General features: G+C 42.5%; 2 protein-coding genes across 2 annotated transcripts in view; one reads left to right on the top strand and one right to left on the bottom strand.

Moving 5' to 3' along the window:
- The window catches only part of LOC106996055 (immunoglobulin lambda-1 light chain-like), an 801,838-nt gene that overhangs the window by 467,659 nt on the left and 315,592 nt on the right, over positions 1-18,587 (bottom strand). The gene's annotated exons all lie outside the window — the stretch shown is intronic.
- ZNF280A (zinc finger protein 280A) lies at positions 8,420-14,138 on the top strand. Its single transcript, XM_015149806.3, has 2 exons — positions 8,420-8,601; positions 12,174-14,138. The coding sequence occupies exon 2, from the start codon at positions 12,245-12,247 to the stop codon at positions 13,871-13,873; it is 1,629 nt and encodes a 542-aa protein (XP_015005292.2). The 5' UTR covers positions 8,420-8,601; positions 12,174-12,244; the 3' UTR covers positions 13,874-14,138.

The following is an 18,587-nucleotide window of genomic DNA, read 5'->3' on the forward strand; positions in this document are numbered from 1 at the left end:
CTCCAAAACTAATAATTCCTCCTGTTTAACTGAAACTTTTGTATTTTTATATATACTATATATATATTTTCCCTATCCTCTATCCATCCTGACCCTAGTAACCACCATTTTACTCTCTGCTTCTGTGAGTTTAACTTTTTTAGATTCCACATATAAGTGAGACACTGTGTATTGGTCCCTCTATGTCTGGCTTATTTTACTTAACATAATGTCATCCAAGTTTATCCACGTTGTTGCAAATAACAGAACTTCCTTTGATTTTAAGGCTGAATAGTGGTAAAGCGTGGTGGCTTTTGCCTGTCATCCTAGCACTTTGGAAGGCCAAGAAGGGAGGATCACTTGAGTACAGGAGTTTGCGACCAGCCTGGGTAACAAAGTGAGACCTTGTCCCTATAGAATTTTCTTTGTTTAATTAGCCAGGTGTTGGTGGCATGCACTTGTGGTCCTGATTACTTGGGAGGCTGAGGTGGGAGGATTGCTTGAATTCAGGAGTTCAAGGCGGCAGTGAGTTATGATGGTCATGCCACTGCACTCCAGCCTAGGTGACAGAGGAAGATCTTTTTATCTTGTTTCAAAAAAAAAAAAAAAGAAAGAAAGGGCTGAATAGTATTTTATTATGTATACATACCACATTATCTTTATCCATCTATCCATTGATGAACACTCAGATTGATTCCACATCTTGACTGTGGTGAATAATGTTGCAATGTACATGAGAGTAAAGATACCTCTTCAACATATTGATTTCATTTTCTTCGGATATATACCCAGAAATGGAACTGCTGACTCATATGGTAGCTCTATTTTCAATATTTTGAGGAACCACTGTACTGCTTTCCATAACAGCTATACCATGGCCAGAGCAAGAGAGAGGCGGGAGGTGCCACACACTTTAAAACAATTAGGTATCAGGAGAACCCACTCACTATCATTGAGGACAGTACCAACAGGATGGTACTAAACCATTCATGAGAAATCCACCTCCATGATCCAATCACCTCTCACCAGACTTCATGTCCAGCATCAGGGGTTACATCCTATGAGTACAACACCCAAACTATATCAGGAGGCATGTCAAAAAGACATGGAGAGCAAGACTGCCAAAAGCAGACAGCCGAAACACATTTCCACCGTTGGGCCCCTTCTGATGCTCTTGGATTCCATCTGGGCAGAGTAAGTACTAGTTCTCTGCAGACCCCAGACTAGTCCCTGTGGCTGCAATGAAAAGAACCTTAGGAGGAAACTCAGGAATAAAAACGGAGAAAGTGTGACTTAAGACTGAAATTATGAAACCAAGGAACTAGAAAACCCTCAGAACAGTTGATTAACACATGGAGTGGCTAGGAGATCCAGAGTTTCATCAAAGAACGGGAATTACTTTCCTTTTTTTTTTTTTTTTGGAGACAGAGTCTCGCTCTGTCGCCCAGGCTGGAGTGCAGTGGCCGGATCTCAGCTCACTGCAAGCTCCGCCTCCCGGGTTTACACCATTCTCCTGCCTCAGCCTCCTGAGTAGCTGGGACTACAGGCGCCTGCCACCTCGCCCGGCTAGTTTTTTGTACTTTTTAGTAGAGACGGGGTTTCACTGTGTTAGCCAGGATAGTCTCGATCTCCTGACCTTGTGATCCGCCTGTCTCGGCCTCCCAAAGTGCTGGGATTACAGGCGTGAGCCACTGTGCCCAGCCTTTTTTTTTTTTTTTTTTTTTTTGTGACAGTCTTACTCTGTTACCCAGGCTGGAGTGCAGTGGTGTTATCTCGGCAAACTGCAACCTCTGCCTCCCAGGTTCCAGGTGATCCTCCTACCTCAGCCTCCCAAGTAGCTGGGACTACAGGCACCCACCACCACGTTCAGCTAATTTTTCTATTTTTTTGTAGAGACAGGGTTTCGCCATGTTGCCCAGGCTGGTCTCCAACTTCTGGTCTCCCAAAGTGCTGGGATTACAGGCATGAGCCACTATATCTGGCCAGGAATTTCTTTAATGTGAAGAGTTGAGGAAGAATAATCGTGAATAGTCTAAAGCAATCAACTAGCATCTCAAGCAGAGGGGCATAAAGAAGAGTTGGCAGCACTGACTCCAGATGGTGATAAGTTTGCAGGACTCCTACTGGACTACTCATGAGGACAAACAGAGGCCAAGGAACCAACCTTGGCCCTGTCCTCATGGTTCTACATAGGATTCTGGGATACAGATGGAAGGACAGCAGTTTTTCAATTTCTCCCTGTGCAAATATGATGGTTTTTCCAACTCCCAAGTACCAGCCCCATGTTTGCCATCCCCGTTTGCTTTGAGGAAGTGCTGTCACACCCCAGTCCATGATCTCCGTGAAAGATCCTCAGGTACCCAGATGGGAGTTCTGGAGCATGAACCCTCCATGGTCAGCTCCATGCCTGTTTCCTGCTGTTCTCTCAGCAGCTCCCAGTCCCCAGCAGCAGCAGTTAACCTCTTTGGGCTCTGATCCAGATCCTGAACTTAAAAATAATTAGAACCTGGATCCCAATATTGTCCAAAGGATAATAGAACAGCACAATTGTATGCACTGGTGCATGACTCCTTCCTCTCTGACTGATGTAATGAGAATCAGGTGTGAAATAAATGGATGACCATGACTCTCTCTCTCAAAAAAGGAAAAAAAAAACAAAAAGATATGGGGACCACGGTAAAGGGAGTCTCACTTGAAATTTGAAGCATCATAAAAATAATGACAGTATCTGTTTATAACATTTTTAAATAACGTAAATCTTCCTGACGCCACACTGATAGACAAATCTACATTCTTCTTTACAAAAGAATTAATAAATGTTGAAGGAATGTTAGAATTTGAAAATGGCCATTCTTAAAGTAGGAGATTAGACATATTGTCACTCATAGGCATCTCTGCATCCTTCATGTGGAATTTTTTTTTTTTGAGACAGAGTTTTGCTTGGTCACCCAGGCTGGAGGGCAGCGGCATGATCTTGGCTTACTGCAGCCTCTGCCTCCCAGGTTTGAGCCATTCTCCTGCCTCAGCTTCTCGAGTAGCTGTCACTACCACGCCTGGCTAACTTTTTTGTGTTTTTAGTAGAGACAGGGTTTCACCATGTTAATCAGGCTGGTCTCGAACTCCTGACCTCAAATGATTCACCTGGCTTGCCCTCCCAAAGTGTTGGGATTACAGGCATAAGCCACTGCAGCAGGACGTTTCACGTGGACTTTAAGAACCTGGCCCAGATCCTTCCGGCATAGCCCTGAAGTCCCCAAGTTTAGAGGCATCAACTGACCTGTCCAGGTTCTTTCAAGGACTGCTTTACGCTGCTCTATTCACTTCCAACAGTTTGAACTTAAACCAAGGCCTGGTCTTGGGCTCCCAAAGCATTGCCATCCTTCCTGGTTGGGACTGCTGCTCCATTCTCTGGTCCCCCTGTCCCTGTGTGTAAACTTCATCTTTATGTCTGCACTAAAGAAACCACTAGGACATTTAGCAGAGCTTAAAGGGTCAAGTTGGATTGTGTATCTAGCAACATTGGCATGCTGCAAAGAGCTCCCCTGCTCATTTCATCCTTTTCATGCACTTGTTTTCATTCTCTGAGAGAATTTGCCACACCAAGTTGAAAGAGATATTGTAGGCTGATATACCATAGATTCCCAGAAGGGCATTGCCTTGGTAATGGAGCAAAATCAGGCCACCTACACTTAAAAGCAAGCCTTAAAGGATTAAACGAGCTTGAAGTAATTTAACTGCATCCCAGAAGAAGGTTCAAGCATATTTAAAGGAATACAAAAATATTCAAGTCCAGCAAGATCAAACCTGACACCTAATCAAAAATTACCAGGCAGGCAAAGAAGCCAGGGAATACTATCCATAATAAGGAGAAAAATTAATCAACTGAATTAGGCTCCAATGATGTCATAGATGATATAATTAGTGCATTAGCAGACAAGAAGATTGAAACAGTTATTACAATGATCTTCCACATGTTAGGGGAAAGCTGGAGAATGTTAAGCAGTGACACAGAAGATGTAAAAGCATCTCAAATTGAACTTCTACAGATGAAAACTATGCTTGAGCTGAAGAATACACTGAATGAGATTAACAGAGGATTAGACATTGCAGAAGAAAAGATTATTAAACTGGAGGATAGCAATAGAAACTCCCCAAAACAGAAAACAAATACAAAAAAGAAAATGAGCAGAGGGTCAGTAAACTGTGGGGACAATTTCAAGAGCTCAATAATATGTGTAATTGTAATCTCTGAGGAAGTGAAGAGAGAGGGAATATTAGTCTGTTTGGGCTGCCATAATAAAATAACACAGACTTCTCTGCCAAGATAGAGTTTAAAAGAATACCGTACACTGTGTGGCTTAGACAGTAGAAATGTGTTCTCTCAGTTCTGAAGGCTAGAAGTCCAAGATCAAGGTTCCAGCTGATTCAGTTTCTGATGAGGGTCTTCTCAGCTTTAGATGGCCACCTTCTCGTTATGTCCTCACAGGACCCCTTCCTCAGCTCACAGAGAGTCAGCTCCCTGGTGTCACTTCTCATACAGATGCTAATTTTATGGGATTAGGACCCCACCCTTATGACCTCATTTAACCTTAATTACCTTCTAAAGGCCCTATCTCCAAATACAACAAGAGGAGTTAGGGCTTCAACATAACACTTCAGGGGCAGTCACAGTGGTGGAGGGCAGCATCTTATCTTGAGTCCATAATAGAGGAGGTAACCAAAAAAAAAATTGAAGATGTAATGGCAGATTTTCCAAATTTGATGAAAACTAAAATATAAACATAGCATGTAACTTCCTTTTTCAAATAAATGTCCTGTAATCTCTCATCTCATTCAGTATAAATCCCAAAATCTTGACTTTGACCAACAATATCTTAATTGTTATGTCCCCTACCCAAATCAGTGACCTCATCTTTCCTCTCTGCTGGTCCTTTAACTGGAGCCACACTTGTCTCTGTGCTCTTCTTGTTCCAGACCATGAAATGCCTGTGCCTCTGTATCTTTCTTCTGGCTGGAAAATTCTCCTGATATTCACCTTTCTTCTCTCCTTCTTTTCTTCCTTTGACGTAACTGTCTCACAAACTGCAATTCCAACTCTGAGTTCATCTGACTGGGCACCTCTTTGTGTATCCCTTAAATTTAATTTCCAGCACTCTGTTTCATAAACACAGCAAGGTGGCATGAGTGATGGTCTGTCCCTACCTGCATCCATTCCTGACGCACCATCCATTTCCTATTCTGTGCCTTAAAGCAATAAAGGATTCAAGATTTCAGCCATTTTTTCTTTTTCTTTTTTAATCTTAAGGTCTGCTTCTACCAGTCATTTGAAAAACATATTGTGACAAGCTTTAATCTCATCACTGGAATTCTTTGTTTGGAAAGTGGGGCTGGTCTGAAAGAGTTTCCCATCAGAAACTTCCCAAAGGCAGACTGATAAAGAATCAGCTACGGCTGGGCGTGGTGGCTCACGCCTATAATCCTATAATTGGGAGGCTGAGGTGGGCAGATTACCCGAGATCAGGAGTTCAAGACTAGCCTGGCCAATATGGTGAAACCCTGTCTCTACTAAAAGTACAAACATTAGCTGGGCTTGTTGGCACACACTTGTAATCCCAGCTACTTGGGAGGCTGAGGCACGAGAATTGCTTGAGCCTGGGAGATGGAGGTTGCAGTGAGCAGAGATCATGCCACTGTACTCCAGCCTGGCCAACAGAGTGTAGTCTCAAAAAAAAAGAATCAGCTGTGCAGGGCAGAGTGCAGGTAGTTCACACCTGTAATCCCAGAACTTTGGGAGGCCGAGGTGGGAAGATTGCTTGAGCTCAGGAGTTTGAGACTAGTTCAGGCAACATAGTGAGACCTCATCTCTACTAAAAAATACAACTAAATTATTTAGACATAGTGGCATCTGCCTATTGTCCTGGCTACTTGGGAGGCTGAGGTGGGAGGATCGCTTGGGTCCAGGATATCAAGACTGCGTGATTGTGCCACTGCACTCCAGCCTGGGCAACAGAGCATGAGACCACGTCTCAAAAAATAAATAAATAAAAAATTTTTTAAAAAATCAACCATGAGGATGTTTCACCACATTCTGTGACCTTTAGATGCATTACAGTTAGTTTTCTGCAGAAAAGGAGAATATATTCTATAAGGGAACATAAATGTTTCATAGGAAAGGCATGTATCCTGATGCAAATTTATATTCAGACCATGTGATTTTATTTTTACTAGATTAGTGGGTTAGAATAGCTTGGTTAGAACAGCTAGATGAGGTTTTATTTGGGACTTTTAAAACTGAGCAAAAGAAAATAAGATGCCACTCCGAGCTATTTCTAGACACTCCTCTCAATTTTCTTACCTTCCACAAGCACTGCTGCCACAACCTTCTGTCTCAGGGGAAGGGCCTGCTTTATACCTGAGCCAGCCCCTGACCACTGCCTAGGCTTCCTGGAATCTTCCTAGCAGGATTCTGTTTCTGGAAAAGAGGAAGGAGTGAATATCAGTTCTGTAGAATACACCTTTCCTCTCCCCTCCCCTCCCCTCCCCTCCCCTCCTCTTTCTTTCTTTCTTTCTTTCTTTCTTTCTTTCTTTCTTTCTTTCTTTCTTTCTTTCTTTCTTTCTCTCTCTCTCTCTCTCTCTCTTTCTTTCTTTCTTTCTTTCTTTCTTTCTTTTTCTTTCTTCTTTTCTTTCTCTCTTTCTCTTCCTTTCTTTTTTCTTTTCTTTGAGACAGGGTTTCACTCTGTCACCCAGGCTAATTGTTTGTATTCTCTTGTGGAAACATGGTTTAGCCAGGTTGCCCAGGCTGGTCTCAAACTCCTGGGCTCAAGCCTCTGCCTAAGCGCTGGCATTACAGGTGTGAGCCACAATGCCCAGCCCCTGGAATAATTTTACTGTCTAAGTCTTGCACTTCACTTCACTTTGCTTGCTTATTTATTTATTTATGAATGAATGAATGAGACAAGGTCTCTCTCTTCCACCCAGGCTGCAGTATGGTGATGCAATCATAGTTTACTGCAACCTCGATCTCCCTGGCTCAAGCAATCCTCCCATCTCAGCTTCCCGGGTAGCTGGGACTACAGGCACGTGCTACTGTGCCTGGCTAATTAAAAAACATTTTTTTTTGTAGAAACAGAGGTCTTGATATTTTGCTGAGGTTGGTCTGGATATCCTGGGCTCAAAGATCTTTCCACCTCACCCTTTAATAGCCGGGACTACAGGTGTACCTCAGCAGCGGGCCTCATTTCACTTTGCTTTCCAGGGGCACACCCTTGGCTACTTGCAATGCCCTCAAGCAGCCTTTCCCCAGTCCCTAGAAATAAAGACCCTGTGTCATACACTTCTATACCACCTTGGGCTCCGCCTACTGGGTTCAAGCGATTATCCTGCCTCAGCCTCCCAAGTACCTGGGATTACAGGTGTGCACTGCCAAGCCCAGGAAATTTTTGTATTTTACTTTATAAAGAATGGAGATGGGTTTTCACCAAGTTGGCCAGGCTGGTCTCAAACTACTGGGCTTATGTGATCTGCTGCCTCGGCCTCCAAAAGTGCTGGGATTACAGACGTGAGTCACCACGCCTGGCCCAGAAAAGTATTTTTAAAGTTTTATCAGGAGATGTTACTTTAGAACATTTTAATTTGCAAATGATTTTTGGTTTAATTTTGAGACTTGATTGCACTGCATTGGAATGGGGTGGAAATACAAATATTTCTTACCTGTCGAGGGACCCTTGAGGCTCCCCCTCCCCCGCTTTCTAATCTGTATTGCAAAGGCTGTAAAGACAGTGAAAGGGAGGGCCTGAAATTCAACTGAGAAGGTTCCAAGGAGGGAGTAGTGAAGGAGGAAGGGGGAGGGAGAGGCGGAGGGAAGGAAGTGAGAGGGGATGGGAGGGAATCAGGACAGACCTTTGACCCCTGGAAACTGATTAAGAAGGAAGTGGGATGCTGCTTAGAGAAAGCTGTTGAAGACTCAGTGAGGACCCTGTTTGGACACCTGGAAACTCCTATGGGAGCCTAGTCTTCAAGGGCTGTGGGAGTGAGACACACCCTGCCCCCTGGGGCTTCTACTGGAAAGATATCTGCCTTTGAACTTCCTCATCTCTGTTTGAGCTCTGTTGGAACAGACATGTGGACTGCCTCCCACTCCGCGCCCCATCCCTTCTGACCCCCAGTAGCTGAGGGCCCAGGCACACTAGAGAGAAGGTGGTGGAGTCTGAACAACAGAGAGAGGAGGGAGGACACCCATCACCAGTTGAGTCAACCCAGAAGGCAACCCTCAAGCCAAACCTTCACTCTTTCCTTTGAGTAGCAATTGGAGGAAAGGTTTTGGCAATCAAGCTGGACAACAACTGAAAATCCAATCAGGATAAACTGCTTCAGACATGTGACTGGAAAATGATTGGGTTATAATGGGCTTAAAAGGAGTGGGACCTTCTGATCTGGCCTCAGAAAGGACTTTGAAGAGCAAGTGGCATTGTTCGCCTGCAGAAGCAGTGCTGCTGGTCTCTCGACAAATTTCTCTGGGAGGTGGAGACAAGGAAGCTCCAGCTTCGCTTTCCCTCGTGGCCCAGAGTGGAGCATACTGAGCTGCACTGGATCATCTGGATGCACACGCAACTTTAGGAACTGGTGAGCTGAGAAATTTGGTATCTTTCATTTTGCCTCTCTAAAACTAGAGTTGGCAAACTTGTTCTGTGAAGGACTAGATGGTAAATATTTTAGGCATTGCGATTCTCTGCTTCAACTACAGTAGTCTTCCCTTATCCAGGGTTTTGCTTTTCGTGCTTTCAGTTACCTGCGGTTCCAAAATATTAATTGGAAAACTCCAGAATTAGGCAATTCATAAGTTTTAAGTCGCCAGCCCTTCTGAGTAGTGTGATAAGCTCTTGAGTCAGCCCTGCCCTGGGATGGTAATCCTCCCTTTGTCCTGAGTCCCCATGCTGTTGGCTGTTTGCGCTCTCTGTACCTTAGTCACTTAGGAGCCATCGCAGTTACCAGAGTGACTGTCCTGGTGGTATCTCAGTGCTTGTGTTCAATTAACCCTTATGGTACTCAATAATGGCCCCAAAGCACAAGGGTAGCCAGGCTGGCGATTCTAATATGCCAGAGAGAAGCTGTACAGTGCTTCCTTTAAGTGAAAATGGGAAAGTTTTTAATGTAATAAGGAAAGAAAACACAATCATATGCTAAGGTTGCCAAGATCTACATAAAGATATTTTGTCAGCGAGAGACTGCATTCACATACCTTTAATTTAATTAATTAATTTTTTTGAGATGGAGTTCACTCTTGCTGCCCAGGCTGGAGTGCAGTGGCATGATCTCAGCTCACTGCAACCCCTGCCTCCCGGGTTCAATTGATTCTTCTGCCTCACTCTCCCAAGTAACTGAGATTACAGATGCTTGCCACTACGCCCAGCTAATTGTTGTATTTTTAGTAGAGACGGGTTTCACCATGTTGGCCAGGCTGGTCTCAAACTCCTGACCTCAGGCAATCCACCCACCTCAGCCTCCCAAATGCTTACAGGCATGAGCCACCACACCCTGCCTCACATACCTTTTATTACAGTAGTATATTGTTATTTTTTTTATTCTTAACCTCTTACTGTGCCTATTTATAAATTAAACTTGATCACATGTGTGTGTATATACATATATAAAAACATAGTATATATTGAATTTGGTTCCATCTGCAGTTTCAGGCATCCACTTTGGGGGTCTTGGAATATATGCCCCAAAGATAAGGGGGGACTACTGTACTCAACTCTTGTCATAAAAGTGCGAAAGCAACCATGGACAACAGCACTAAACAAATGATCATGGCCGTGTTTCACAGCACTTTATGGTGAACACTGACATTTTGAATGTTATATAATTTTCACTTCATAAAATATTCCTTTTTCTTTCTTCTTTTTTTTTTTTTTTTTTTTTTTTTTTTGAGACAGAGTCTCGCTCTGTCACCCAGGTTGGAGTGCAGTGGTGCGATCTTGGCCACTGCAACCTCCACCTCCCAGGTTCAAGAGATTCTCCTGCCTCAGCCTCCTGAGTAGCTGAGTAGCTGGGATTATAGGTATCTGCTACCATGCCTGGCTAATTTTTGTATTTGTAGTAGAGAAGGGGTTTCACCATGTCGGCCAGGCTGGTCTGGAACTCCTGAGCTCAAGTGATTCATGCCCACCTGGGCCTCCCAAAGTGCTGGGATTACAGGTGTGAGCCACCACGCCCCGCCTCCTTTTGCTTGTTTATTCCCCCAGATTTAAAAATACAAAAGTTTGGCTGGGCGTGGTGGCTCACGCCTGTAATCCAGTACTTTGGGAGGCCAAGGCGGGCGGATCACAAGGTCAGGAGATTGAGACCATCCTGGCTAACATGGTGAAACCCCGTCTCTACTAAAAAATACAAAAAAATAGCCAGGCGCGGTGGTGGGCGCCTGTGGTCCCAGCTACTCGGGAGGCCGAGGCAGGAGAATGGCGTGAGCCTGGGAGGCGGAGCTTGCAGTGAGTGGAGATAGCGCCACTGCATTCCAGCCTGGGCGACAGAGCGAGACTCCGTCTCTAAAGAAAAAAAAAAAGAAAAAAAAAATGTAATCTTAATAATAGAAAAAAGTAAGAAAACAATACCTTAGAAATGTAAGAAACATTCTTGACTTCCTGACTGTACAAAACAGGGGAAAGGCCAATTTTCCAATTCCCGTCTTAAACCATTGTTTGCCAAAATATAGTTGATATCCCATTAGTGAACTGTAAAACAAGTTTAGCGGGCTGTCAGCTTATACAAAGAAATAGGGTTTTTCGCTGACTGTAAGATGCCATCAATTATAAAAGTCACCCAGGCTGGATGCAGTGACATGATTATAGCTCACTGTAACCTCAAACTCCTGGGCTTGCAAGGTATATTTTACACCTTGTGTGGTAGGCAGTAATAAATGCTAAGTTGAAAAATAGCATTGAAGGTTAGAACATATGAGTTAAGGAGGTTGTGATTTTTGATACTGTGGTCAGGGAAGCCTTGCAGAGGAGGAACCACTGACGTGAGGCAAATCAGGAGCCCAGATGGGGTTAATCTGGGGAAAGAGGCATGCAAGGCCCGGGAACAACAAAAGTTCTGAAAAAGGAAAAGGTCTGGTATGTTCCAGACTCATGGGGCTCAGGATGGCTGCAGCAGAGGGAGAGGAGTTAGCAAGGGTGATAATGACCTAAGGTTCTATGGGGAAATTTTAAGTTTACTGGTATTTCCTATGGATGAGATGGAAAGTCATTGAAGACTTAAGAGCAAAATATACTTGCTCTCCTGTATATTTTAACAGGGGCACTGGGGCCACCATGGGGAGATCTGACAACTTTTAAGTCTGGCAACTTCTGCAATGATCCAGGGAGAGAACATAGTACCTTCCATCAGGGAGGTGGCAATGGATATAGAAGAGAGTAGTCAGATTCCGGATATCTTTAGAAGATAGAGCAGACTGAGTTTGCTAATTGATTGACTGTGGTGTATGAGAGAAAGTCTGTCAAAGGATGACTCTGAAGTTTGTAGACTGAACAACTGGGTTTACTGAGAAAAGGAACATTACAGGAACAGCAAAGGGTGTGTGTGTGTGTGTGTGTGTGTGTGTGTGTTGTAGCTTTTATTGTGTGTGTGATGGGGTCTCATTTGGTTGCCCAGGCTGGAGTGCAGTGCCATGAACATCGCTTTGAAGTCCTGGGCTCAAGTGTTCCTCTTGGCTCAGCCTCCCAAGTAGCTGGGACTACAGGTGTGTACCACTATGCCAAGTTAGTTTTTTTTTTAATTTTTAATTTTTTTTGGTAGAGATGGGGTCTTGCTATGTTGCCCAGGCTTAGAGCAGAATGTTTTTGAGAGAAGTTTTGTTCAAGTTGGCTAGAAACCTTAGACATCTGAGAGAGTACATCTGGGATGAGGAGGAGGTGAGCGAGGCATCTAGAGTGCAAAATTTAGAGGCGAGCACTCTGAGATGTTCCATCTGCACCTCCTGAAATCTTGCTTCCTTTGCCTCACAACTGCAGAAGACCAGGGTAGGAGAGAGAGGTGAATTTGAAATTATGCCATTTAAAATGTTTCAAGCCTTATTTCTGATGTGTAAAAGAGTGATGTTGATAGTTACCTCAGTGTTTTAAGGGAGGGTACAATAAAGTAATGATTTTGTCTTTTGAAATAAATATTGACTATTGTCACATGGTTGCACTTAGGTGGCAATTTGTAAAAAGACGGCTCTGGAAGTTGAAGGGACCAGTGGCTTCAAGCAAAAAGTAAACTGAAAATGGGAGATGTCTTTTTGTGTAAGGAAGTGGAATCACCAAAGAAGAATTTGAGAGAATCCAAAGAAAGCGACAAAGATGATGAAGATCCAGATCTGATCTTTGTTGGGGTGGAACATGTACATAAAGACCCTGAAATTCTCTTTGTCGGGATGATTTCAAATTCAAAACCAGTCGTTTCAAACATTTTGAACAGAGTCACCCCAGGCTCAAATTCAAGAAGAAGAAAAGGCCACTTCCGTCAAGATCCTGCTCACGTGTGGCAGCCTGCAAATCATGTGACCTCTGTGGCAAAAGCCATCAGGCCAGTTTCTCCATCTGAGGGGAGATCTACAGATAGTCCTGTCACTACAATGTCTTCACCTGAACCTGCTTATAAAATGGGCTCACCACACGTTGTTTCTCCCAATTCCTCAGATTCTCTCCCTCCAGGGACTCAGCATCTAGTTGGAGCTATGTTCTCTGGAGGAGGCAGAAGTGAGAGTTCTCCTGATTCCAAGCGACTTTCCACTTCAGATATAAACAGCAGAAGTTCCAAAAGGGTTAAACTCAGGGCTGAAATCCCAGGGGTACATTCTTTAGCTGTGGTCCCTTCAGATAGCTCTTCTAGAATAAGCACAAATACACCCTCACAGGGGGTCTGCAACTCATCAAACCACGTTCAGAATGGAGCAACATTTCCTTGGGCTGATGCTAATGGAACAGCACATTTCAATCTTAGGAATCCAGAGAGAGCAAATGGGTCTGATGGCCTGGTAATAACAGACATTTCAAGTCTAGCAAGTCAAAAGAAGACCTTTGATCCCAGGAAAGAAATTCCCATCGTGTTACTTAGCGACTTTTACTACGGACAGCATAAAGGAGATGGGCAGCCAGAACAGAAGACTCACACCACCTTTAAATGCCTCAGTTGCGTGAAAGTTCTAAAAAATATTAAGTTTATGAATCACATGAAGCATCATTTGGAGTTTGAGAAGCAGAGGAACGACAGTTGGGAAAACCACACCACCTGCCAGCACTGCCACCGGCAGTTTCCCACTCCCTTCCAGCTACAGTGTCACATTGACAGTGTGCACATCGCCATGGGGCCCTCTGCTGTCTGTAAGATCTGTGAATTGTCATTCGAAACAGATCAGGTCCTCTTACAACACATGAAGGACCATCATAAGCCTGGCGAAATGCCCTATGTGTGCCAGGTTTGCCATTACAGATCATCGGTCTTTGCTGATGTGGAAACACATTTTAGAACGTGCCATGAAAACACAAAGTATTTGCTTTGTCTGTTTTGTCTCAAACTTTTCAAAACTGCGATACCATACATGAATCATTGCTGGAGGCACAGCAGAAGGAGGGTCCTTCGATGTTCCAAGTGCCGACTACAGTTTTTGACGTTGAAGGAGGAAATAGAGCACAAAACCAAGAACCATCAAACATTTAAAAAGCCGGAGCAACTGCAAGGGTTGCCTCGTGAAACGAAAGTTATTATTCAGGCTTCAGCTCAGCCAGGATCAAGTGGTGTGGCTTCCATTATTGTGAGTGACACTGACCCTCCGCCTTCACCTGTAAAAACTAAAACGATGGCTACGAACACTGGAGATTCCAGACTCCCTTGCAGCAAGGATTCTCGCTGAAAATATGTTCGACTCACTTCCAGGAGTTGTGAAAGGCAGAAGTGAGGCTAGGCCATGTGTGCTTTGTGGCTGTAGATGCTAGCAAGCAATGTCATCAACTGTCAGGTTTTATTTACAGTGACATCTCATCAGCTCCCTATCGTCAAGAAGTAGCTCCAAAGTCTTCGTGCCCTTTCCCAGTCAAAGGCTTCCAACAATCCATCCCCTATTCTGATCTCAGAGGTTTTTCTTGTTTATTAACTTTAAATAAATGGAATAACACAAAGATTCTTGTCTTTGGCTTTTTAAAATAAGTGAGATGGCTGGGCGTGATGGTTTACGCCTGTAATCCCATCACTTTGGGAGGCTGAGGCAGGTGGATCACTTGAGGTCAAGAGTTTGAGACCAGGCTGGCCAACATAGTGAAACCCCTTCTCTACATAAAATAGAAAAATTAGCCAAGTGTAGTGGTGGGTGCCTGTAGTTCCAGCTACTCGGGAGGCTGAGGCAGAAGAATCACTTGAACCTGGGTGGGGGAGTTTGCAGTGAGCTGAGATCGCGCCACTGCCCTCCAGTCTGGGTGACAGAGTAAGACTCTGTCTCAAAATAAAGTAAAGTAAAATAAGTGAGATGCATTTTTGCTGTGTGTAGCAGTAGCACATTCTTTTTCATTGCTGGGTAGAATTTTGTTGTGTGACTGTGGCAGTTTTATATAAATCTATTTTACTGTTGATGGACTTTGAGGCTGATTCTTCGGCAATTTTGAATAAAGCTGCTACGACCTTGTGCGTGTCTTTTGGTAAGCATGTAATCATTTCTCGTGGGTATGTATGGCTATGAGAAGTGCTGGAACTGCATATATTTAGCTTTCTAGTGTAGATACTGCCAAATACATTTCCAAAGTGGTTGAAACGATTTACATTCCCACCACCGATATTGCGAATTCCATTGCTACTGATCCAGCACTTGGTACTGTCAGTCATTTTAGTAAGTGCCCTTCTCTTGAAATTGTAGTGGTACCTTATTGTGGCTTTAATTTGCATTTCCCTGATGAGTAATGGACCTTGAGATTATATAGTTATCAGCCACCTGAGTATTTTTTTAAAATTAAATGTCTATTCAAATTTTGCCCCCTCTTACCTTTTTAAAAATTGGGCTGTTGACCGGGGAGGGTACGGGAAAAGTGCTGGGGCACTGGAAATGTCCCATATTTGGATCTGAATGGTGGCTTTATGGGTGTACATACGTACATTAAGGCTTATCTTTCCTATGTCTTATTTAAGAAATTGTCTACCAAGGACATAAAGATATTCCTTCTATGTTTTCTTCTAGAAGCTTTATTGTTTAGATGAGATATCTCAAACTGATTTTTTGTTAATGGTGTGATAAGGCACGAAGACTAATTTTTTCATATGCATACCCCAGATCAATCAGCACCTCCTACTAAAAAGACCACTCGTTCCCTACTGTATTGCAGTGGAAGCTGTGTGAACCAGGGATGATTGTATATATGTGTTTCTGTAATCTATTTCATTTCATTTGTCCTGTTCTCTATCCTTGTGCTAAGGCTGCAGTATCTTAATTATTGTAGCTTTGCATAATCCTCCATGTGTTAGTTTCATTTCTCCAACTTTGGCATTCAAAGTTGCATTGGCTATTCCAAATGCTTTACTAATTGAAGTGGCTTTCGTGGGTGTCCTTTGCGTGGTCTCAAACTCAGGTATAGTAGTTTACTTTAATTGTGATGTTAGCTGTGGGGCTCTTTGTAGTTACCCACTGACTGTAGGGGAATCGACTTACAAATCAGTAACAGAAAGATCACTGAAAAAAACCCCAAAGTCCCTCAATTATGCAATACAGTTCTAAACAGGGCTGGGACTAGGGTGAAGCAAGCAGGGAACCTAAGGTGACAACGTGCCATCCCTGAAGTTGGGGGTGCGTCTCTCCTTAATGCACCCCAGCCTCCTTGCTTATCTCACCCCAGTCCTGGTCCTCATTCTAAATAACCCATAGCTCCTCTAAGAAATTGCAGTGAAAAAAGGAAAATGTTGAATTGAAAGGTATTGAAAACAAGCACAAAATTTATGCAATGGAATTAACACAGTTCCTGGGAATTTGTATTTTTAAATGCATATATTTGGAAAGAAGAAAGGTTCACTAAAGATCTAAGTCAATGCTGTCCATAGATCTTTCTGTGATGATGACAATGCTCTACTTCTGCTCTGTCCAATATGCTACAGGTGACTACTGATCTGTTGAAATGTGGCTAGTGTGACTGAGACACTAAATTTTTAATTTTATTTACTTATGATTAATTTAAAACTAAACCTATTTTTGATTAATTTAAAACTAAAGGAAGAAGAGACAAACCTTCCTTAAAGAAGAGTTGCAAAGTAATTTGCACAGATAATTTTCCCTTAATGAGACCTCATGGCCTTCCTGCGTGTAGGCAAGATTTGGTGACTTACTCCCAAAGAATAGGGTACGAAAGGGGAGAAAAAGTAATTTACAGTGGAGAAACCAGTAGGAAGTCATATTGATAGCATGGATTGCTGATGAGAAATTACGAGAAGGACACATCATGTCTGTGATAGTCTTCTAAAAACCATAACCCCAGTATAACCACTAGAAAAACATCAAACCTAAATTGAGAGACACTCTGAAAAATACCTGACCTTTACTTCTTAAAATTGTCAAGGTCATGAAAAGCAAGAAAAGTTTAAGAAACTGTCACAGACCAGAGAAGGCTAAGAAGACAAAATGACTAAGTACGAGTCAGTATCCTGCATGGGAATCTGGAACAAAAAGGATGGTGGGAAAAAGTAGCGACATTTGAATAAAGCCTGAATTTTAGTTGATACTAATTTACTGATGGATATTAGAATTGTTATGAAGCCATAAGAAGATCATTTCACATATATTTATTTTTCATTTTATTATTTTTTGTGACGGAGTCTCACTCTGTTGCCCAGGCTGGAGTGCAGTGGTGCAATCACAGCTCACTGCAACCTCTGCCTCCCAGGTTTAAGCAATTATCGTGCCTCAGCCTCCTGAGTAGCTGGGACGACAAGCACGTGCCACCACATCCAGCTAATTTTTGTATTTTTAGTAGAGACGGGGTTTCACCATGTTGGCCAGGCTGGTCTTGAACTCCTGACCTCAAGTGATCTGCCTGCCTTGGTCTCCAAAAATGCTGGGATTACAGGTGTGAGCCACCGTGCTTGGCTTCATATATACAGTTTAGATATTGCAAATATCTTTACATCTCAGCGTCATATATACATTTTAGATACTTCAAATATCTTCTTTATATCTATGATCTCTTCATTTTGACTAAGGTACACTTCACTGAACAGAAATCTTCAAATGCAAAGGTCAGTAATATTTAAGCCATGTTATTTGATTATAATACAGTTAAAAATATCTTTTAAAAAGCTCAGAGATTTCAAAAATAAATAATTGTAAAAAAACTCACAGATTTCAAAAATAAATAACATGCTATACAACCCTTGTGTTAGAATCACTATGTAAAAAGTAAAGTAGAGGTTCCTCTTCAAAGAGAGTTTCCTCCCTGTCGAATTAGGAATAAATAGTCACTTCTCTTAGAAGTAAACTTTATTCAAAGACCTGTGCTAACATTCTTAGATATCTGCTAGCTGTAATAAATAAATTAATGTATTTTGTGTTCTTAGCTCCCACAATGTAGCCTAAATATTTGCCCTGGCATGCTTATACCGGTCCAAGCAAGCATTAGGTCATAGCCTATTCCTCTTCCTTATTTGGAGGTGTTTTTACCTTTCTCAGCATTCCACAAGTTACTTCCTCCTTCCTTTGTTCTCCTCTGCCTTTGCCTCTGTTAGAAAGTTCTAAGTTGTTAGCCAATTGGGACAAAACAGAATGTGAGGTTCCGTTTCAGCCAATGGAAACCGGACACAGCAGCAAGGTGGAAGCGTCAGGTTACAAATAGCCCTGTATCCTTTGTTCAGGGTACTCTTGGCAAAACTGCTGGCGAGTGTACCCTTTCTGCAGAAAGTAAAAATGGCCTTGCTGAGAAAATTAAATTTATGTTCAAGTGCTATTTCTTTCTGGTACTGGGGAAGAAGCACTTCTAACAACTAGGAAAATTAGGACATAACTAATTGAAGGATAATGAAAATATTACCAAGCAGAACTGGTGGGACACAGTTAAATCGGTACTTGAAGGTAAATTTATAGCATTACATACAAGAGAAAAGAGTTTACAAGCAAATGAGGTAGGCATTTTTCTCCAAAAGTTATAAAGAGGAGTAACAGAGCAAGCCTATGAAGACAGGAAGGAAGGAAATAACAGAGTGGAAGAAATAGATGAAATAGATAAGAAAATAACATTATAGATTAACGAAACCAAAAGTGATTTACTCGCCCTCGCCAAAAAGGGATTGCTAAAATAGACTTTTGGCAGAATTGGTCAATTAAAAAAAAATCAAAACCTGGAGTAAATTGAGTGGGCAAACTTTATGTAAAGGGCCAGATAGTAAATATTGTAAGCTTTTCATACACGGTCTCTGGCAATTAATCAACTTTGCTGTTGAAGCAGGAAAACAGGCATAAATAATACCTAAAGGAATGGGCATGTTTGTTGTTCCAATACAACTTTATTTATGGACACTGAATTTTGAATTTCACATAATTTTCACATGCCACAAAATATTATTCTCCTTTTTTTTTTTTTTTTTTTTTTTTTGAGGCGGAGTCT

The sequence above is a fragment of the Macaca mulatta genome, chromosome 10 (genome assembly GCF_049350105.2).
Source record: "Macaca mulatta isolate MMU2019108-1 chromosome 10, T2T-MMU8v2.0, whole genome shotgun sequence".
Classification (NCBI taxonomy): domain Eukaryota; kingdom Metazoa; phylum Chordata; class Mammalia; order Primates; family Cercopithecidae; genus Macaca; species Macaca mulatta.